This window comes from Nanorana parkeri, unplaced genomic scaffold (assembly GCF_000935625.1).
Source record: "Nanorana parkeri isolate BGI_ZX_2015 unplaced genomic scaffold, ASM93562v1 scaffold920, whole genome shotgun sequence".
Taxonomy (NCBI): Eukaryota; Metazoa; Chordata; class Amphibia; order Anura; family Dicroglossidae; genus Nanorana; species Nanorana parkeri.
In genome coordinates, this window is record NW_017307188.1 from 472766 (window position 1) to 496054 (window position 23289).

Sequence of the window (23289 nt, forward strand, 5' to 3'; positions counted from 1 at the left end):
GGGGAAAGAAGCCTCCTACAGGACGAGCTGTGACGGCCGCACGGCGCCCTTGTTGCCATAGCGTCCTGTGCGGGCTCACGGCTCGCACAACCCAAAGGCCGGCCCTGCTTGGAGCGGTGACTACTTTACAACACACACAGAGACCATGGGGAACAAAATTAGCCCCCTTCCAGAAGGACGGACAGTGTCAGCACCAATTCAGAGATGATTTGAGGATCTACAGCCGAGTGATACACAAATAAGATATTTTTGTTTATAGTCAGGGTACTTAAATGCATTTTTAAGATTTAACTCCTGAGTTTAGTGTCACTTTAATTTGTACAATGCCAGGTTGCCAGAGGCACTATTTGAATTGGCTGCCAGGCTTGCACATATCAGAGCATGTATGTCAGGGTGAGCTGGCATGATATAATGAATAATGGATCTGTGTGTACTGAATCTTCCTCATCTGCACTGATTGCGTATCTCTATGGCCATTTCTTACTTTCCCACTTTCTCCCTTCACAGGCGCTGCCCTATGTCTGCCTTCTGATTGCTATGCTGTTCTTTATTTATGCCATTATTGGCATGCAGGTATGTTCTACCATCTCTGCATGTTTCCTTTTTTCCAGTATATATGTCTGTTCCTAACAGAGGTGTAGTTTACCCATGGCAATAAAGTGGCTCACTTGTTACCACTCCTTCCTTCCACCGCTGGGGTAGTGGTTTCTGTCCTTCCCATGTTTGTCTGATAAATTTTTTTTTAACCTAAGTAAATGTGGGTTCACAGAAGTACAATGGTAGACTTGGACCAAATGTAAATATGTAAAAATGTTTGAGTGTCATAGGGACATAACATTGTGGGTAAGTGATCATGCATAAACACTGTAAGAACATTGCATGATATGCACACACAAGAAGAAAAATCATAGATTAAATCCTGTCTTGAGCTTATCCTTCAGGTATTCTGTATTTTACATATATTTTATTAAATTATAATAAATAATAACATTAAAAAAATAACATAAAAATATTTATTTTCAATTGGTTAAATATGAAATATTGCATATGAATATTTCATATTTACCATTTGCAGCCAACAGGTGGCCCACACGCTACAACTAAATAAGTCATTGGAACTTTTCACCCTCCCCCCCACACCTGCTTAGTAGCAAAAAGGTAATGGTAAGTATCTCAAAACTTCCCATTTACCAGGATTAGGCTCCCTCAGTGTACTGTCAGTTGATGAGCCCAGTACTATTGAGCAACAAGGTAGAAAGTGGACATTTTCTAGTAGGTATAAATAGAGAATTACAGTCTGCTATAAAACAAGCAGTACTAGACTTTATTAGAAAGCCCAGAATGCTTTTAAATAGAATACCATAGATGTCATTATGCTGTAAAAATATATGAAACATCAGTTTATAAAATGTTACACTTTCATAAACAAATCTTAACACAATGATTTTATTAATTTTCAAACAAAGATGAAGAGTAAATTCCCCCACGCAGGCGTATAAAAGGAACAGACATGACTCGAAGCTCAATAATCAATATTTAAAGGAGTTACAAAGGATCGGGACACTAAGCCATATCCCGAACAGAAGGACATTTCAGCATTCTAGGTTGTGGATGGCAAGTGGTCCCTCGAAGTCCTCGCACTGGGTCACGAATACGTAATCCAGGGAAAGGAACAGAAGGAAAGCAGAGAGAAGAGACAGAGAAGAGGGAGAAATAAAAATGGCCAAGGACCATGCCCTAGGAAAAAAAAGAGCCAAAAGAGTGAAAAAAGCAAAGTTAAAGGGGGGAGAGAAGAAACAGAAAAAAGGGAAGAAGGAAGAAAATAATAGAGTAGAATAGAATAGGGTCTCCCCACCCCCATCTCCATACCGCAAAACACAGAGGTGAGGCGTATAAAAAAAAGCTCAAACTGGATACGTTCAGGATTGGAAGGGCATAGGAAGGCCAGGGATCCCAGATTTTAGGGAATTTGGTATGAGACTGACGGAGCACAATCGTCATTTTCCCATTAATCAACATCATATTCTTACGAGGTTGCACTTCATGGAAAGGGAGCCTGGGACTCTTCCACACCTTTGCAATAGTCTGTTTTGTGCTTCATAAACAAATGTTAAAATAAACGTGACCATAAACCGCTACAGTTTGCCTTTAACTCCAAAGTCAGGTCTGAGAATTTTGATTTAACGCCACAAATTGGGAAACCCACCAGTGACAGAAGAAAATGGCAAACAATAAGAATTGGACATGTACTGTATTTATTCCTAAAAACATACGGCTTGATGAAGCTACAGGTTCAAGTATATATTTGCCGGTATGACATCATCTTTCCATATCCACCAAGACATCTTTGTATTTCCTTGTTATATGGCAGGTGTTTGGCAACATTGCTCTAGATGAAGAAGATGACGACACTGCCATAACGGAACACAACAACTTCCGGACATTTTTCCAAGCTCTCATGCTACTTTTCCGGTGAGCCTCTACATTATAAGCTGAGACTTAAAGTCAGAGTTTACCAGTTCCACGTATTTCCTCTGCATTCTTTATCTTCTTATACAGAATTATGTAGTTTTATATACATTGCTGCCAAAATTGTATTTTATTTGGGTTCCAGCTATTAAATAAATAATGTGTGAAAATAGTAATTCCAGTATTGCTAATACAGATTTCCCTGAGTTTCAATCCCGGATGTTTTCTACTGCTCATTGTAAAATATTTTCATATAATAAATCAGGTAAAATTCTTCTTCCGGTTCAATGGAAAGGAAAGCTGCACCTCTAAAACAGCGAAGGGTGCCAGCGCATTTCCTGTAACGATGACTGATCAACGCTGTGCTTTATACTTGCACAGGGTGAATGGTCCTGTACCCACCTTTGAAGTCTTGTAAAGTGCTGATGTGGTTAAATCAGTGCTGGCTGCACTCTCATCAGAACCATTACCGGTGTTTCACTCGAGTTTTCCCCAGCCTCGTTCTTATTGTATCATTTCGATGGCGGAAATGCACTCTTTTCCTACCCTCTCTTCTCATTGAGAAGATAAGAGACCAGTATGAGAGAGTGAGAGCGATAAGACCAAATTTAACACACCTGCTCCCCATTCACACCTGAGACCTTGTAACACTAACAAGTCACATGACACCAGGGAGGGAAAATGGCTAATTGGGCCCAATTTGGACATTTTCACTTAGGGGTGTACTCACTTTTGTTGCCAGCGTTCTAGACATTAATGGCTGTGTGTTGAGTTATTTTGAGGGGACAGCAAATGTACACTGATATACAAGCTGCACACTCTTATAGTGTCATTTCTTCTGTGTCATCACATGAAATGATATCATAAAATATTTACAAAAATGTGAGGGGTGTACTCACTTCTGTGAGATGCTGTACACATGGGCATGTTTGTATAACGCCATTATGTATCTTTCATCCCACAGGAGCGCCACAGGAGAAGCGTGGCATGAAATCATGTTGTCTTGTCTTAGTGGGAAGCCCTGTGATGTCCAGTCAGGCATTAAGGAGAAGGACTGTGGCAGTGAATTTGCTTATTTCTACTTTGTGTCATTCATCTTCCTCTGCTCATTCCTGGTGAGTGAAGCAATCATATTCATTTGTCTAACAGTAACCTGAAATCTGATTGGTTGTTATGGGTTACTGCACTCTTAATATTATCATTGTTCCATGCTTTGGCTTATTAAATAGTCCATATGTAATTTTATTATCAAACATGGGTGATAATCCTGGATAACATGTAATTATTAAAATATACAATGTTTTAAAATGTGACTGCCACCAAAGCTCACCAAGATTCAAGTATGAATACACGATTCTTGTATTTAGACTTATCCCGGGGATTCAGCTTTAAAGTCCATTTCCACTGCTGTCAGTGATTAGCATTTATTGTGGTAATGTAGGGGTGCAGTGATGATGTATATGGATGCACATTTTCATGATTCACATTGCAGGCTTTCTTAATTTTTTTCAACTTTTTATTAGGCCTGAAGCCTACAAATTAAAAATGTTATCCACAGGAATCTCAGTCTGAAACTGGGGTCGGATTCTAAAGCAGGCTGTAAACAGCTGCCTCCCTCCCCGTGATTCTGTGTGATCACTAAACACCAGCTCTGTCTTTGCACACAATACACTGCCGGGAAGGGGAGGTTTGCCACTATGAATACTAATTAATTGTTGGTGGAGCTCATTTGTACTATTCACAGATTGCTTGCAGAGCACAGAGGCAGCTATTTTCATGAAGAAATGAAGAGGAAAGCTAACAAAAAAAATATGTTTTTGTGTTCATATACAGCAACTGCATGTGCCTGCTTCATGTACACTCGGTGAACATTGCTGATATATGTTTTTTTTTTAAATACCTCTGGAAAGGTGAAAAAAGACTTTAAGCTCTAGCTTGATACCTCTCTTCCCATCTTTTTGGCTTCCTTATTGATCCATCAAGCTGATCTTTACATTCAAGGTCCAAATTTCACCCTTTTGTGAATAAGCCTCTTTGTTTTTTGAGATCCGGATAACATTTCAGCTGCCAATATGTCTGGACCTACTGATCATTTTGATGTGTGGAACATTATGTCCGCTGCTGGAATTGCTTAGTTTATTTTTTTTACAGCAGTACAAAAGTAAGACTGTGCTGTTGTAAGTTTTGCACGTTGATGCCATAGGTTGTCATTCCTGTCTCTCTTTTCAGATGTTAAACCTGTTTGTTGCTGTCATTATGGATAACTTTGAGTATCTCACACGTGATTCATCAATTTTGGGTCCTCATCATCTGGACGAATATGTGCGAGTGTGGGCAGAGTATGACCCAGCTGCCTGGTGAGTCAATTTGTTTAATTTCTCTAATATGAAACCAACAAGGGGGGGGGGGGGGGGGGTTACATGTGGCTTTGTATAACAAGATGCTAACTAACAAATGTAGTAGGTAAGGCCAACATTAGCAATTGATTTACATGTTGCGATGGCCTCATATTACCACTGCTGTAAACTTGCTCTGGTTCACCTATCAGAATCTTACTGGGTTTCTATAGAATTAAAAGGCCCAGTCACCAAATGGACATGAAAGTGGAACTCAAAACAGTTTGAAAAAACTACAACTCATTTTTCCATCTGAAGAATCATCTGTCACCATGCAGAGAAAAGGATTAGGACGTAGTAACTAGAGAAAAGAAAACTACCAGTGGCTTATAAGACAGAAGCACAAAAGCGATACTGAGAACTGCCGATGCACACTGGTGAGGAAGAAGAAGATTGACATCTACATGCAGGAAAAGAATGTCCAGTGTATATCTGAGAAATTGGAAAAATTGGCACAGTGAAAGATATATATTAAAAGCCTAAGACTGAAACCTAATAGTGAAAGCAGTAGTAGAAATCTTGTTACATTTCTAATCAGGGTTTAGAGTTCAGTCCTCAGTGGTCAAGTGGCTGTTGCATCAGCTACTCCTGCTGCAATTCCTGCAGCAAAGTTTTATCACTTACCTGGGTATATCAGTTTCTGAACCATTCCTGATATAACCAAGGCAAATGCTCAGGTCTGTCCTCAGGCCCGTCCTCAGGCCCTTCTGTAATCCCAAAGACAACTGGACTCATGTGAAAGGCAGAATAATCTTTAATAGACTTTACCAACACATGCTGGAGCCATTTCTGGATGATATGCACCCAAGCTGAAACTCCAGTTAAAGAAGATATAGCAGATATGCTTTACTGAAGCCCATGGCTAAAATCCCAAGCCTCTGAATAATATCTACGAGCTGCTTTTTTTTTTTTTTTTTCAGGGGGACATTTTTGGCCCATCAGGCAACCACAACATTGTAAAGCATTATTATGCTTGAGGTTCAGCTTTTTGAGGTTCAGCTTTTTTTTTCTTGAATAAATATTTGTTTTTTAAAGAATATTCTTTTTTTTATACATTTTTTATTTAAGTTTTCATAAAACGAACATACAGAAGGGAATTTATCAAAACTGTAGCAGACAAAATCTGGAGCAGCTGTGCATGACAACCAATCAGCTTCTCTCTTTCATTTTCAAATCTTAACTGAACAAACTAAAGAGAGATGCTAATTGGTTGCCGTGCACAGCTACTCCCGATTTTGATAAATTCCCCCCACAGTGTATAAGAAAGCAACATAAAAAAATATTAGAACAAAACAATTACAATCAGACTTCCCTAGGTACAGAAGCAAATACTTAGGAAAGGTATAGTCAAGACTAAATTCTAAGATATAAGATACAAGATGGGGCATAAATCCTGTCAAGTCTTTCAGCCGTTCTTTCAGAAATGTGCTCAAAAACCATCATCATGGCATAATTAAGGTAAGAACCATAGTGTAGATGAAGAGGTAGCCTTGGGGTGGGTATCTGAGGCCTCCAGCATATTCCAATAAATAATATTCTTCATGGATGAAGAGCGCCTCAATACCAAGACAAAAGGTTCACTATTGCATCCTATCCTACAAACCAACACGTTTTGCAGCGGATTGAAGAAAAATTGAGGTGACATTTTAACAAATCAGATTTTTCTTCCCTTTTTTTAATAATGATCAAGGTTATTGATTTTAGAAAAAAGTACCGCAACATGGTTAGTTGATATTTTCAGCATCTGAAAAAAGGCTTTGCTCAAAGGAAGAGCTTCAGGGAAGCATGGACGTATGCCACTATCGAGCAACAAGACTCAGGTCCAGTTCACCAAATTCCTGCTTCATCTTTCCTACAGATATCCAGGCATTATATGCTTTTGTTATCTTAGGTTTTCTGTTTTTCTAAGTAATTATGTTTTTATCCCATTTTCTATGTTTTTATGTATTTATTTTTTATGTGTACAAATTTTAGTCCATCAATGTATATATATTTTTTAATCAATATACCTTTCCATTCAGTCATTTCTCCACATGTATTATTTTCTTGCCGAGGTTTCTAGTGATTAAACAAATTATTTTTCACACTGCATCAGTATGTCTGGAAGTTATGGTTAAACTCTCAAACTAAATAATGAAGGAGCAATTAAGAAAATGTAACTAGCCTGATTCTTGTTTAGCTAGATAATATAAAAACTGGAAATACAAAGCATTGTACATATGGCAAAATCTGGGGCTTGCAGCGTGTTCCTCAGACCAGCATTTCTCATATTTTTGTCAGCCACGGCACCATTTAAAAGTAAACAAAATGTTGAAGTGCCGCCGCCGTGAAGTAAAAACCGTAAATGTAAAAAAGGACGTGGGGTTTCTCCAGAATCCATACCAGACCCTTATCCCAGATAGGTATGTGGTATGAATTTTAACGATGATCCCCAGGCAAGAACACAATATGAGTGCCACCTTTCCCATAGGAGTCCCCCTTTACATCAGGAGCTCCCTCCTTTCACATTAGAGTCTTCTCTCTCACACTAGGAGACTCTCTTCATATCAGAAGCCCACTTCACATCAGAATTCCCCTCTTTCACATGAGAGGCACAATGCTGTGTAAACATTTTGAGGTACCCCTGAGGAAGCCAGAAGACACCCAAGGTTCAGAACGGCTGCCTTAGACCTTCTCAGGAAAACAATATTGTGGCCACTTGACCCAGTGTACAGAGAGAGCCATTCTCTAATCTTACCTTTGAGTTGTATTTAAAAGCAGTGACGGAGCAGTGCCATCCTGCATTGACTTCACCATTTCTGGCATTACAAGCTGTAAAAAGGGCTCGTTGACATCCATTACTCAAGTATATGATGTCTAAAAGTCTTTCATTAAAGAGAGAATTGCGCTTCAGATGTCACTAAGTGCTGTCATGCTTGCATTGTGAGAGGTAGACGCAATCTAGTCCTATCTTCAGTTATCACCGTGTATTATACTGCTCCAGATATCATATAATGGATATTAGGGATCCACTGATATATCGTCCGCCGAAACATATCGGCTAAAAATGGCACTTTTGGCATAATGACGAAAGTGCCATTTTCTAGCCGATACAGCAGTGCGTCCGTTCTTTCTCTCCTCCTCGCTGGGCGCTGCTCTGTGTCCAAACGGGGAGGAGAGAAACTGTCACAGGAGGCCGAGCGCTGCGGTAGGAGACCGCTGTGAGCGGCCGGCGTCTCTCCTCCCTGCACCGCTCAGTCTCCTGTCACAGATCGGGAGAGCAGTGTTGGTGGAGACAGCCAGCGCTGTCACAGGAGGCTGAGCTCTCCTCCCGCCCCGCCTCCTGTGACAGCATGTCAGGATGGAGAGCGGGTACAAGCAGTCAGAGATCAGTGATCGCTGAGTGTTTGTAGATAATTGAGGACAGAGTATGTTTACTCTGTCCTCAATTATGATTGAATGGGAAGTGATCTACATCACTTCCTGTTCATTCATGATTCTGGTTATAGTAAACATACTCCACAAGTTATGAATGAACAGGAACACTCAGTATAGAGGATTCCTGTTAATTTATAACAGAAAAAGAGATGGAGGACTAGGTGTTCTCAATCTCTTTTTCTATTTTAAAAGGGAAATATCAGGGAACTGTTTAGACCCCCAATATTTCCCCGAAGCCCCTAAAAGTAAAGTAAAAAATAAAAATATTTAATAAAATGAATAAATATCAGATATAAAAAATTGAAAAATTTATAAAAAATAAATACAAATAAAATATATATTTTTTTTAATGGAAAAAGTTAGAATAAAAAACATTTTCGGTTTTGGCCTGACATTTTTTTCATTTCGGTTTTGTTTCTGAAATTTTAATTTCGGTGCAGTTAGAGTTCGGTGCGGTAAAGTTTTTTCCTTTATTTTCAGCTGATGATCCAGCCAGTAAGTCTGTTTTTTTAAGCTTCATTTAACAGACCAAGCTGTCCATCAGCTTGTCTATTAGAAAAAAGACTTCCTGTCCTGATGACACCTGTCAATAGGATAGGAAATTATGGGAAATCTTTGCATCTAATGAGAAGAATTATCACGGCCTTAAGGCAATGATTCTAAAGCAGGGCATGCACAGATGGAATTTTGTTTCCTGCTGAATCAGCCAAAACTTTGATCCCCTCTGGCACCACCCGGCTCACCAAGAGTTATGCTGTTTTTAGAAAAGAGAAGTTTGAGACTTGAGCCATAACTGAGTGATAATGTGAGTGTGTGTTGTATAATTCTTCCATATTTACTAAGTCACACAGGACAAAACACCTCAAGAGTGTATGAGTGCAGGGAGGGTCATTCATGAAAGCTTCATCCCCTCTCAACTAACTTCCCTTCTGTTCTTATTTCAGCGGGCGCATTCATTATAAGGACATGTACAGTTTGTTACGGGTTATATCCCCACCGCTGGGGTTGGGGAAGAAATGCCCCCACAGGGTGGCCTGCAAGGTTTGGAAAACCATTACAAAAGCAAAACAAAACAAACCAAATTAAAAACACCGAACGAATTTCCACAACCCTTACCCTATATCCCCTTCCTTCTCTCACCCCTGGATAATATTCCTTTTTCTTCCCCCCTTTCAAAACTAGCCCGTTGTCCCTTGCAAGAGTTTCAGCGGAATGCGCAATGCTTTCACCTACCTAATTTAATATATATATGCCATATATATATTTTTACTATCAAGCTGTACTCAGCTGTGTACACATTGTGCATCCTTCGGTCTTTGGCTGCCAGGAGGTCAGCCATTTAACCCGTGGCAGCTAAAGTGTATATAGTTTTCAGGAGACGCATGGGCTTGCTGGGTTTTTTTTGGGTGGGGGGGGCCTGGGCTCGGATGATATTTTATTGTGGGAGGGGGAGCCTGCTTTACAGAATAAATTTAAAAAAATTGCTTGATGAAGGGGGAGGGGGCGGAGGAGTCTCAGGGGGGCTCCATTAACCATTCTGGATTCTCCTTCCACACATTCCATATACCTCACTCCCACACACCCCCTTTTATACCACCACCACTAAAAACATCTTCCTCCCTGCTCCTACACCACCTTCCCAATTCATACTGGCAGGACAAGGCATAAATCTCCCAATACCTGTACTGGAGAGAGGTTGTAAAATGAGATCCCTCCACCTGCCAATGGACTCCTCTTCAAATAGCAAATGTGAGTTCCTGTTCTGAGACCTAGTGTAACTTCCCCGGGATCTAGCCTACAAAATGCTGGTACCCTCCTCCTGGGATAGCTGACCGAGGTGTTATTGTTTGGGGTTGAGATGAGATTTCAGTTCCCGTTGTGGGTGATTTCTTTGCGTCTCTTCCTCAGGTAGTAAAGAGTTGATCTAATTTCTTTTCACTCCTTTTCTCTCCATGTTTCTCCGATTCCTCCCCCTTCCCTAACTGTGTCCTGGGATATGCGCTCTCTCATGTTTATCTTCCTCTCATTTTTTTTCTTCCTCTTTTTCCTCTGCTATACTCAATCCTTTCCTCTTCTTATATCCCTTTCCACTCTACCTATATGACATTTTTATTTCTCTGACATCGCGATGTTCACATCTTCCATTTGGTTATACTTTGTATATGAATTCATCATAATGATTCATTCAATACACCTCATCCATTCATTTTCCTTTACTTGCTATAATTTTGTTGGCTTGTTTCATATCTCCTTTTTCTTTATTGCTTTTCGCATTAACAATTCACTTTATTAATATTCTCTCTGGCACTCATTGTACGTACATGCCTCGTCACCATAATTAATTTCATCAATCTATTCCTCTTTTTCTTTCTAAGCTTCTTCTTTCTCTTTGCTGTGTGTTGACCTTGGTGACTCTTGGTCTTCCATTCCCTCTATTGCTCAATGTGTTTGACCTTCAACTTTTTCACCATGGTCCATTGTACAACCTCTACTTTTGCTGATTATGTCCCATCTCGTCATCTGCTCCATTAAACCATGTCTCATCTGCCTCCTTTCCATGGCTCTGTGGCTCCTCTCTCTCTGTTCCCAGGGGTCGCATGAAATACACAGACTTGTATGAGATGCTCAGACTTATCTCGCCTCCCTTGGGTCTGGGGAAGAAATGCCCTGCTCGAGTTGCTTATAAGGTAGATCCCTTCCCCTTCCATAACTATTATTCCTTTCCTAGTCCGTTCATGGGTCTCATATTTTTACCCTGAGCTAGAGGTAACTTAACACTACTGCTTTGTATACTTGTGATTTATCAGCAGAAGGGTTAAGCGATACCCCCCCAAAAAAAATTGTTAATGCCAGGACCCTCTTGTATCACTTGAAGCCTCTGAATAGAATTGTGTCTTTGATGTTATTTTTTGGTATTTTGACGTGGAGATGTGCTGTCAGTGCGTGTGTGTGTGTGCGTGTGCGCGTGTGTGTCTATGACTTGTTTTGTATGTTGGGTAACTATGAAAACTTTGTTCCTACTAATGGGAGAGGACCTTAGCTAACATGTAAACATTACCAAGCATACTCAGAAAAGGGAATGACTTGACACCTCTGTTGCTCTCTGAAATTGAAAATATATTCTACATATTCTCCCTTTTTGTAAAAGAGTTTATTAAAAAAAAAATATATTTAAAAAATATTATATGTGAAAAGAAGAGTTCAATTTCAGATCAGCATGTTTACATGTAATGGTACATGTACTTTAAGGGAGAGAGGTACTTTGAAGGCATCTGCATAAAGATTGTATGGTTTACAATGATGAAAGTATGACAGCCTGATCTGGAATAATCCGATGGTCATTTCCGTTACAAGCTGGGATGATTAGGAGGTCTTGGTGGATCAAATTGTTGGTTTGTTTTTACGACTTGGAATGATTTATAGGTAATATAGTAGTAGTAAATCTTTTGCCACAGGGTGGATTGTTCTGTAGGTTTTAGTGTTGCATGGCCAACAGTTCTCTTGGTAGGTGGTGGAATAAATAGAAGATCTCTTATGACTTGGAGGAATGATTTGCAGCTCTTATTACCTACTGGAATAACCAGTAGATCTCGTCCTACATGTTGGAAAAATTAGCGGATCCTTCATTACATGGCAGAGTGGTATCTAGCTTTTTTACTAAATGATGGCATGGATTCCAGGTTCCCGCTACCTGATGTAATACAGTATACATCTTTTATTACATGCCAGGATTATTAGTAGGCCCCTTGTTATATGGTGGAATGATTTATTCTGTGGCAAAATTAAGTATTAGCCAACATTAATATAGTTTATTGCCTCTAATTAGTTGGAAATAAGTTTGGTATGTCTCTATTGTATGTCTCTGTGTCTCTGGCACAATGGTTTATAGGTTTACTGTTGGTTGGGTGGTTAAAAATCCAGTAATATGGCAGGATGCTTTTGTGTGTCTAGTTGGGTGGTAGAGCGGTTTGTATATGCCTAGTTAAGATAGTATATAGGGAAATAAAATATATTACACTGTGTACAATAGAATGATATGATGGAAATCTAATTGATTTATATATAAGGAGTATGGAGGCAGAGATACAGTAAGATTTCTGATAGGGATATTGTCATCCTGAATCATATATAGATGAATCTATTACTTTTTTCTTTTCCTTCCTCCATCCTTTTACTCTTCTGTTTTGCCTTTGTGTATGCCCCTCTCTTATCTCTCCACACTTACTATGGTAAGTTCACAATGCATTGGAAGGATGATGCAGGCCTGATCTAACCCTTGTCCCTTCCTGCTTGAAAAATATCCTGTGCAAAAAGACCAAGGACATGATTTGCAAGCTACAACTTCATTAAAGCTGTACTTATCAGAATCTACTTGACAGAACATTTATACCTACACTCCGTACGATGATATGTCGATACCCTATACAGCTATTACATGATTTCTAAGTGTTCCCTCAGTCTCAAGCCATTATTGTGAAAGGTTACTCCACATAAAACCTTAGTTAAAGGTACACAGTGGAATGCTGAATACATCACATGCGATTTATATAACATTAGTGAGGTTGTGGCATGAGAATGGACTTTAGAAAGCCCTCAGAATGGGCTTGAGAAAGGACTACTTTGACTGAAATGTGTTCTGATGCATTTTTTTGCTTTTTTAGCTGACCCAGTAAAGTGCCATTTTTATAGACCATGAGTGCTGACTTTCTTCATTTGCTTTTTATAATAAGGAGTAAATAAACAGGTTTAGCAAAACTACGTTGAGGAGAGGGGCATAAACTACAACTTCTACTGGGAGATCTCAATTGTAGACTTGTAAACACCAATAGGAAATCACACAAATTTAATGCAAATCTGTTTTGGGTAAACTGAACCTTTTTTTCAAAGGTCTTCAGTATATTTTGAGGCTTCTATATTATTAGATACACTTTTTTTTATTTGGATTGTGTTGGGGTCTGAATATTTTTGCAGTCATAGAATAATCTAATTGGATGCATTGAAAATGTATTGGGTCATTTTGGATCAGCGTTCATTCAGCATATAGCATATACAATACAGTTTTGAACTTGTTTTCAGATGATGTCTAAGGGGCTGAAAATGGGACAATGACCCTTAAAAGAGAACTATGGGGTAAGTGTTTCCCCATAGTTCTCTTAAGGGTCACGGGAGGATATATACTAGCGTCCTCCCGTGACCCAAAGCTCAGTATATCTGAGATCGCCACAGCCGGGACGGATTCCGAAATTACGGTCGAGATCCACCCAGCTGGCTGATTGACAGCGGGCTCTGCCAATCCAGAGGCAGAACCAGCTATACCCACCCCCTCCTCCGTCCGTCCCTCCAGTCAGCGCTGGAGGATCGGAGCAGGGAGTGGGGAATCCCTGCAGGGAGACGTGACTGACAGTCACCACTCTCTGCAGGGAGATGATAGAGAAGTGAGTGAGCGAAGGTATGTGTTCGCTCACTTCCCGATCTATTGAGCCGACGTGTGACAGTTTCATTGTCACACGTCGGCTCGAACTATGAGGATGAGTGATTTTCACTCACCTCATAGTTCTCCTTTAAGGGCGTTCGCCCAGCTATATGCTGGCACTAGATAAAGCCAAGGAGCATAGAAAATTGTTTTGCTCCTCAGCTCCATCTACTGGCAGTAATGCCGTGTGAACGGGGTTCGTCCAGCTACATGCTGGGTGAATGCTTTATAAATCAGTGTCAATGTTTCATTTCCGGGCCTTTAGACATCATCTTAAAATAAAAGTTGATCAACTCTGCTCTATTGTTCTGTATAACATTATATGTATCTCATAACTGTATTTTATAGTTACATAGTTAGTCAGATTGAAAAAAGACACATGTCCATCGAGTTCAACCTATAGAGATAAGAAAAAGAAGAAGAAAAGCCTAATCAGAACACTATGCCCACAATTACCCCCTGTTGATCCAGTGGAAGGCAAAAAAACCCTATAAAGCATGGTTCAATTTGCTCCAACAGGAGAAAAAAATCCCTTCCTGATCCCATAAGGCAATCGGATATTCCCGGCATCAACAATCTCTGATGCTTATTTTAAACGCAGATATGGCCCTATAAATCTTCTGTATGTCTTACATTACTCCTCCTTTTTTGGCCTGTTCATCATTCAGTAACACATAGTATACATTTCCAATAAAAACAGGCACACATATTGAGAAAACCTATTTGACACTGAATTACCTTTACTCATAAAGCATTCATGGATTAATGATCAATATTACATTAATGCTTAGTGAATGGTTATCCCTTGCACACAGATTAGAACAGAGCACAATATGATACTCTATGTAAAGTGTAAGGAACGTCAATGCTATACTTACACTTCAGTAACTATATATATATATTATATCAGCAATTACAGTATAGGCCTGATACAGAACTCAACCTTTTTTTTTATTAAAGGAGAACTATGAGGTGAGTGAAAATCACCCATCCTCATAGTTCGAGCCGACGTGTGACAATGAAACTGTCACAGGTCGGCTCAATAGATCGGAAGTGAGAGAACACATACCGTCGCTCGCTCACTTCTCGATCATCTCCCTGCAGAGAGTGGTGACTGTCAGTCACGGCTCCCTGCAGGGATTCCCCCCTCCCTGCTCCGATCCTCCAGCGCTGACTGGAGGGAGGGACGGAGGAGGGTACAGCTGGCTCTGCCTCTAGATAGGCAGAGCCCACTGTCAATCAGCCAGCTGGGTGGATCTCGACCGTAATGTCAGTCACTGCTCCCCGCAGGGATTCCCCACACCCCCACTCCGATCCTCCAGCGCTGACTGGAGGAAGGGATGGGGAGGGGGCAGGTACAGTTGGCTCTGCCTCTAGATAGGCAGAGCCAGATGTCACTCACGCAGCTGGGTGGATCTCGACAGTAATATCGGCATCCGTCCCGGCTGCGGCGGCTCAGTATACTGCGAGCTGTAGCTCCCTATATACTAAGCTTTGGGTCACGGGAGGACACTAGTATATGTTCTCCCGTGACCCTTAAGAGAACTATGGGAATAAACACTTAGCCCATAGTTCTTTTTTAAGAACTTTGGGGCCTGTATAACAGCATTCCACTTAAAGTAACTTAGTTTAGCCTTATGTTAATGTTGACGCTTTGATGTAATCCAACCATTTCACATGATCCTAGTGTCAGCTGCCAAGTGTTACTCCAAGTTGTATTCGATTCTGGATATCATGTGCATATGTATGTTAGAAAAAGGAGGTTGTGGCATGCCGGACTTCGGGCTATGTAAGTATTCAAGGACAGTAAAGTGTTTGTTACTCTCTGGGACCCCACAGGAGCCTTGCTGTGGTCCTCAGGGTTACAGTGTTTGATCAAATAGAAGAAAGAGCGTGCTAAGCCATGGATGATTGTCCAGATGTAATTCTTTATTTGTCAGGCTAAAAGTTCTTTTTTTTTTAATTTAAAGAACAACAGCCAACACGTTTTAGGGGTTACATGGAGGTCCCTCTCAATCAGGGCTAAAAAAACAATATACAGACATTTTTACTAATGCTGAAGGAGCTATATGTTATTTTCATAAAAATATGCATATCATTTAAAATATATTGTTTATAATAATAAAAAATAAGAAATAATGAATAAACTTTTATTTGAATGATGCTCAAGCCCTAATGAAGGGGGGCCTCTTTGTAACCATCCAAAAGCATTGGCCGTTGCTTTTAATAAAAACATTTTATTGTTACAAATAAATAATTACTACGATACAGACATTTGGCACTCCCTTCCTTCTACTTGACCTATGTACATACATATATGACATACCCTAGCTGATATGCTCTCTTTTGGGTTTTGTCATATTAGAATGCCCATGATCTCCCTGTTGTTATTATCATTGCTCTCCCTAGGGTCTAGTGGTAGCTGTGCATGCTGTACATAGATCTACTGGTATTCCTTTCAATGTTCTCTGTAAGGCCTACTGGTAGTAGACTAGTCCTAAGCTGGCCATAGGCATGGGTGGCCCTGTCAGCACCACCTGACTCCACAAAAGTCAATTGAAATATCGAATGAGCTGGGTAGAAAATTGTCGGCTGAACAGAGACTGCATCACTGTTCACGTTTTCAGAGAGCCGTGGGTGCTGGCTGTCTGAGTACAATATCTGGCAGGGGAGATTCCTTCATCCCCACTGTTTAGCATGGATGAGAGAATCAACTGATTTCTCTTATTCAGCCAGTGGGGCCAAGCAAGGGAAATCTAGATGTGAATGGCTTGCTTTACTCTCTTAATATCCGGTGCTCATCATATCTTTGAAGCCTATCGTCTATGGAGTTCCAGTGTTCCTCCACCCATCCCTTCGTTCTTCATTCTCTATACAGCCTTACTTTGATTTAAAGAGAACGTGTCCATGCAGGAAGGTAAATGATTCCAATGCAATCTCACAAATGTTTACTCTACACAAATGACACCAAAAAAAAAAGGTAAAGCAAAGCAGTGATTGACGTTACAAACATGGACACATTGGGGTTGATTTACTAAAAGCATATATACTCTTCACTTTGCAAGGGAATTGATCCTTAGCTTAGTGAATGAGGTGAAGCTCTGCTGACTTCCATCATCCAATCATGTGCAAACAAAAATACAGTTATTTTTTTTAATTTTCCTTTTCCTTGCATGTGATTGGCTATTCATTGCAAAGTGGATTTTCACCACATTCACCAAGCTAAGGGAACATTCCCTTGCACATTGAACAGCCTATGTGCCTTCAGTAAATCCACCCCAACATGTCTAAAAGATAAGCATGCCTGTGTATATGAACAATTCTGAACCTTGATAGTTATCAGAATTTTACTTTGAGCGGCCTATACTGACATTGAACTTGGAAAAGGAAGGTGATAGGCAAGGACAGTCTGAGAACGGCACTTCATTGTGAAACGTTATTGTTAGTAGGGATGATACAATGACACTTTGTTCTAAGTTCCTATTAGTAGCACCAAAGTTGTAAGTATCCTGTGGCTATATTTACCCCAGGCTTGCTCATAATGTCTTCTTTTATACTGCATGACCACTATAAGTATGTTTTATAACATATTGTTGGAGCACTCATCATATGTGCCTCAGAATATCGCAGCAATACACCACAATAGCACAGTTCAGTGTGGAAATCATGGGAAGTTGTTCAGTCTTGTAGCCAGCAATGACCCCTCACAGACTACAAAAGTAAAGGCTGAAGCAATTTAGGCCTCAGCTGTAATGTTTAGTCTATTAGCAACTTAGCTTGTGGAATTTGTCAAGCGCTGTTTTATTTATAGCATCATTGACCTCTTTTTGAATTACTTGCATAACTTTTTTGTAACTGTCAACATGTAGGAACTTCCCCTTTTCTACTTCAGCTGGGAAGGCTTACCTTACAATGAAGCATTTTTCTAATCAGAACTTGTTCATGCTAGAATTCTAATCTGGCGGCTAGTAGGACATTAGCTGCCCACGTGTCCTCTGCCTACTGTTGTTCTCTTTCCTTCTCATGTTAGCTCCCTATTGCTTCTGTTGTTTCTGCCCTATTTACAGTAGATGAACTAAAGGTAGAAATTGTTCTTGTTTTATGAAATAATTTGTACTTAGACTATTCTTCAGCATTTTTCCCCCTACAAATTATCACATTTATACAAAACCATATGACGTTGATTGCCTGAGCCTTTTTTCAGGCATAGAAGGAAATATTTTTACCTTAAGGTCCATCGTTCTCTAAGAAAGACTGGGTATCAAAACTGACACTTTGATGATCACTAGTAATTACAGGGGATGATCACGGGTTGTGGTGTCACCTCACTCAGTGGGGTCAATACATATAGTTGGTTTACAATCACTAGTAAAACATACCAACATGTATACCTAAACATATATCCAGTTATAAACAGAGGGACAGCGAGTGCTCAAAACCACATATGTTAAGCAGAATCATTACTTTTTTGCTGAGCAGTTCTGCTTACTGGGTCCAGAACGGCTAAACGCTGAGGCTTTAAATGGACCCCATGTGCAAGGTCAGGTCAGGCTCAGGATCCTTTAGCATCCCTAAACCCTTGCTCATTTCCAGAATGTATAATCATATACCCATCTATCACAAGAAAACCAATGGTATATTTATTCCTTTACTACTGGATTGTGAACATATGACCAGACTTTAATCATTACGTTTCAAATCATAACAATGTAATTATGCTCTTCTCTATAATTATACTAAGCTTTCATATGCCTCTGCTGTATGTTCACTTTACCTAGAACCATCCTTTACTATAACATCCTAAACCTATCTAGCGTCTGTGATGTTTACACTACAGAACGATTCAACTCATCAGTACCAATGGTACCCAACCAGTGGTCAATGGAGCACATGCGACTTTCTGCCTCTTTGTGAAAGAACAGTTACATGTATCCTTTGAGCTTTGCTCAAAAAGTAGTGTGGTTATGTAACATCTAGTGAGTTAGTAAGTGTAGAAAGAGACCAGGAATGGATTGCAATTATCTTCAGTTTTTCTTGAAAACTGTTGGGAGGCATCCTTATATACTTATTATGTCATACCATTGTTTCCGATGCTGGAATTTTTTCATGTGCTAAGGCCTGCACATTTAAGATGGGTGCATTTTCAACATATCGGTAAGATGCCAATTCACTTGACCTCAATGGAAAAATAAAGGACAACGTACCAATAATGCAAAGTGCATGGCATTTTGTTTTCATGTGTCACAGTTCATGGCATTGGTGGTGTAGCAGAAACGATGGCTTTTGTCCAGTGCATGCATTTATCTGTATAAAACACAGCACAAATGCTCTGATATAACAAGCCCTCATGAAGGTTCTTACAGTACTATTTATTTAGCACTTGTAGCCTTAGTTTTTTTGTCCACTTTATTGTTATTTGAGGCGCTTCTCCTTTCCCCATTTTGTTATTCACTTGTAGCCTTAGTTTTAGGTAGCCCCTATGGTGTGTGGTTTTCAGTTCAGACCACAGGTTCCGTCTTCCTGAAAGAAACAGGTCACTCTTTGACTGATGCATCTCTGAACACAAAATGCACCTTGGGTATGTCCAAGATGCATGTCTCATTTAGAAAAGCCTCAATAAGCATTTGCATTCCTCATAGAGGACTATTGTGAGGAGGTTTGGAGAACTCCATGTTGTCTTGTTGTATTGCAGCAGCACTGATCTCAGTTAATCTTACAGATTAACATATTTTACCAAACAACTAGGCATTAAAATGGCCTTCCTATACAAACTGTAATGTTGGGGAGCTCACAGAGCACTCGCACAGGGTTTTTCCATTAACCAAAAGTCTTTATAAATTTTTTTTATAGGCAGACAACCCAGGAAGTCCAACATAAAATAGCTTGTCTTCAGCATAACAACATATATTGGCTCACCAATTCTCGAGTTGTCCCACACACTCACAGTGTCCCAGTGTAACGATCGCGGCTTGCGTTCCACAGGGGGACCGCAGCCGCAATCAGGAAGTAGAATCGCCGATGCGTTCCAGCGTGGAACGCATCGGGGGCCGCCCTGCATCACCAGCACCTCCCCTTCCCATTCCATATAAAAGGCAGGAAGCCGGGTCAGTATGGCGTTCTATTATTCTTCTATGAACGCCATCTGACAGCCTGCTCCCTGCTTTTTGGACCGAGAACCCCAGAGCCCGGACCTTCCTATTTTGACCCTGCTAAACAGCAAGTATACCTTCTCTGTGACTGAAACAGAGAGACTACTTCAGCTCGCCAGAGATCTGCAGTATTTATACTGGCTTGCAAGGATTTCCTATTCTTGCAGTGGATTGGACTCTCACTCCCTCTAGGGGTGAAACATATGAACTGCGATCACTATAGTTTTCCTATGGAAGTGTAACCAGTGTATGATAGGAATACTCTGAGAACTTAGAGTGCTGAAAATTCAACTCTGCTGACTTATGATTTATGCTATTTAACCGTTGTACCTTAAATTGCCATTACTTGAACTGTGAATACCCCTTGTTCACCGCGGCACATGATGGTAGGGTTCCAAACTCTCCGCTTATGACTTGAGAGTGACGCCTGGAACCCGACCCTGACGCCGTACCCTCTGCCACAACCATACCTGCTTATAGCCTCCGCAGCTGTGATTCTTAATATTGCCACGGCATTACACCCAGTCTTTTTCTCTTGCAGCACTGCTGCTCCGACCTCAATCCTCGGGGCCACTGTCTGTTTCCTCCAGACAACCTCAATAACGTGCTAACCTGCACAATCGGTTTCACAAACCCGCAGCTCCCTGCTGCACTGGACTCCACGCTGACTCCTGGGTAGAGTTCTCCTGTCTCCCAGGTGGAGCCCTCAACACATCTCAGCACCCCCTTCAAGAGGTGCACAATTAGATGCTGATTGCTACTAAAGTATGGACCCAGGAATGGAGATTTCATCCCACCCAGAGCTTAAGAAATCTCCTGGCTCCAGGATCCCAAATATGATCCAGAAAACCCGGAAAGGACTGTAAAGCCAGCTCTTTTCTGGTACAAGCAATTGCTTCCTGGAGCCACTCTGTCCCTCTGGCTGAGAATCCTGGGTCACTTTGAGGCCACCTAACACCGTTGTATTGCCACGCAATGCCACAACACCTTTAAATTCTATCTAGCCAGGGAGACTCTTATAATACACATTTGTTGGTAACTTTTTTTGATTTGGTGGTGAAAATCTAAAATATTAATCTATGTGGCATTAAACTGGGCATACACAGCCCAAAGCTGTTCTTATTTGACTGGTCCAAGTATTGGGGCTATATAGCTCCTCGGGGAGCTATATATAGAAAATAGAGAAGGAAATGTTAAACTGTGCAGGTGCCATTTGCACTTTTTGCCCAAATGACAAGATATAGTACTGCAGGCTCTTCCAAACTTAAGGGCACCCTGGCGTTTCATAGTTTTTGCTGAGGAACAAGCCTATGGCCAGCCTTACAGTTATAACAGATAGTAAAGCAACTACCGCTGGTGTATGACACATGCTGTGAACCTACATAAGTAGTTCAGTGCGGTATGAGATGCCAAGCTTGCTATAGTAATGGGTTAGTTCATTTTCTGCTATACTTTGTGAGGGTTGCTGGAGGAGGTACAGGCTAATTAGAGATTTAATTTGTGGTCCTTCCAACCTACAGCAAGGCCTGTGCAGCCTGAATATGATTATGGGCTGGAGTGACTTTTGCTAACAAAGGTTGTGGACCTCGGATCTATACTCTGTATAGGTTCTTCTGCAGGTGTTCTGTAGCTATCCCTAGAACTCCTTATCTTCCATGGGATACAGGGCCTTTACCCATCCTCTGTCACATATCTGTATACTATGGGGAACTGCACCTGACATCTTTACCTATCCCTTTTCTGTCTAAAAACTTTGATGATAATCTTTAACGATCTTATCTGAGAAAAGCTGTCCTCCTTACCTGTCCTATTTTACAAGCACCCATTCGATAGGATGAGCCCCTTTTGTCTTTCTCGGTGTGTCAAGTTTTAGGGAATCGATCATGTTGTGTGGCCAGAATATTTAATGGCAATTTCTGACTGATACAATAAGTTTCACAGCTTTGTTTGTGAATGTTTTTCTTTTTCTCTTTTTACTCCCTCTCTCTCTCCCTATCTCACCCTCCCCCACGTCTCACTCTCGCCTTCCTCCCGCTCCCAGCCACCCTCTCTCCCCTGTGCTCCCCCCTATGTAGGAGCTCTAGTTCTCTAAAGAGATATTGCATGGGGGATTCCCTGCACGTTGCACGTCACGGTTCTGCATGCTGCATGCTCCAGGTTGGCCTGTGGACTTGCCTGCCGATCTTTTGCTTTTGGTTTGTGCTGGCTATTCGTTCTTTCATCTCTGCACTTCCAGAGTGGAGTGAAGATTTGGAGCTTTGTGTTCTCAATTTTACTCTGGAGGTGAAGAGTTGCTTTATATAGGTTACTTGCTTGTAAACAGAACTCTAAGGCTCTGCAAAAATAGCACAGTTTAATCTAACAACTTGTATACTGCTAAACCTAAAATATAATATCATGCACATAAAATGCCCCCCATAAGCTTCTCCTTGGAGTTGGTAGCAGGATAAAATAAAGTTATTATTATGACAGAAGCTAAGAACACATAAAACAACTAGCCATACTTTTGCTTTACTTATAGAAAATCATCATATTGTAGGTTTTAGAACTTAAGATTTAAAATGTATATAAATCTATTATATTTCTAAAATTTCAAATTTACTTATCTTTCTCAAAAACAATTGAATATTAGAATTGTAGAATTCTTAGAAAAGTCTATATAATGATAGTATTATTGAGAGTTTTATATCTGTTTTAGGACACATAGACAAATGGAAAAAATCCATGGAAAAGTAGGGAAAGCACCGATACAGCATTTACATATTGTGTGAAGACAATGAGGCTAGTTTGCTAAAGCACTTCAGAATGTTCAAGCAATAAATTGTATGAAGATTCACTTCAATTATCCAATCAAGTGTAGTAGGGATGAGCTCAGATTCACATTGAACCCTCTGATAAAGAAAGTGCCATGGGCACTTTTACTCTATCACTTGCTGGCATTCCCCTCCTTGCAGCTGCATGTTCTCAGAGCACAAGGAAAACCAGACAAGCATAAGGTGCTAGTTAAAATATTTATTAAGAAAAGTGTTCACAGGGGCAAGCAAAAATCATAAACAGGAACAAGCCAAGGTCAGGAGCCGGAGTAGGTAGTCGTACAAGCCAGGAGCAGGAACACAGAAATCAGCGTAGTCAGGAACAAGCCAGGAGCAGGAACAGGAAGATCAGCGTTGTCAGGAACAAGCCAGGAACAGGAAGCAGTAAATCAGCGTAGTCAGGAACAAGCCAGGAACAGGAACCAGGAAATCAGCGTAGTCAGGAACAAGCCAGGAAATCAGCATTGTCAGTACCAAGCCAGGAACAAGAACCAGGAAATCAGCGTTGTCAGGAGCAAGCCAGGAACCAGGAAATCAGCGTTGTCAGGAACAAGCCAGGAGCAAGCCAGGAG

At 40.6% G+C, this 23289-nt stretch overlaps 1 protein-coding gene across 1 annotated transcript in view; it reads left to right on the forward strand.

Annotated features, from left to right (window-relative positions):
• The window catches only part of CACNA1A (calcium voltage-gated channel subunit alpha1 A), a 217525-nt gene that overhangs the window by 163832 nt on the left and 30404 nt on the right, over positions 1 to 23289 (forward strand). Inside the window, exons 35-39 of the mRNA XM_018566115.1 lie at positions 506 to 573; positions 2372 to 2472; positions 3434 to 3584; positions 4699 to 4826; positions 10873 to 10969. Coding sequence (XP_018421617.1) covers positions 506 to 573; positions 2372 to 2472; positions 3434 to 3584; positions 4699 to 4826; positions 10873 to 10969 — 545 coding nt within the window. The remainder of the gene's footprint in view (positions 1 to 505; positions 574 to 2371; positions 2473 to 3433; positions 3585 to 4698; positions 4827 to 10872; positions 10970 to 23289) is intronic.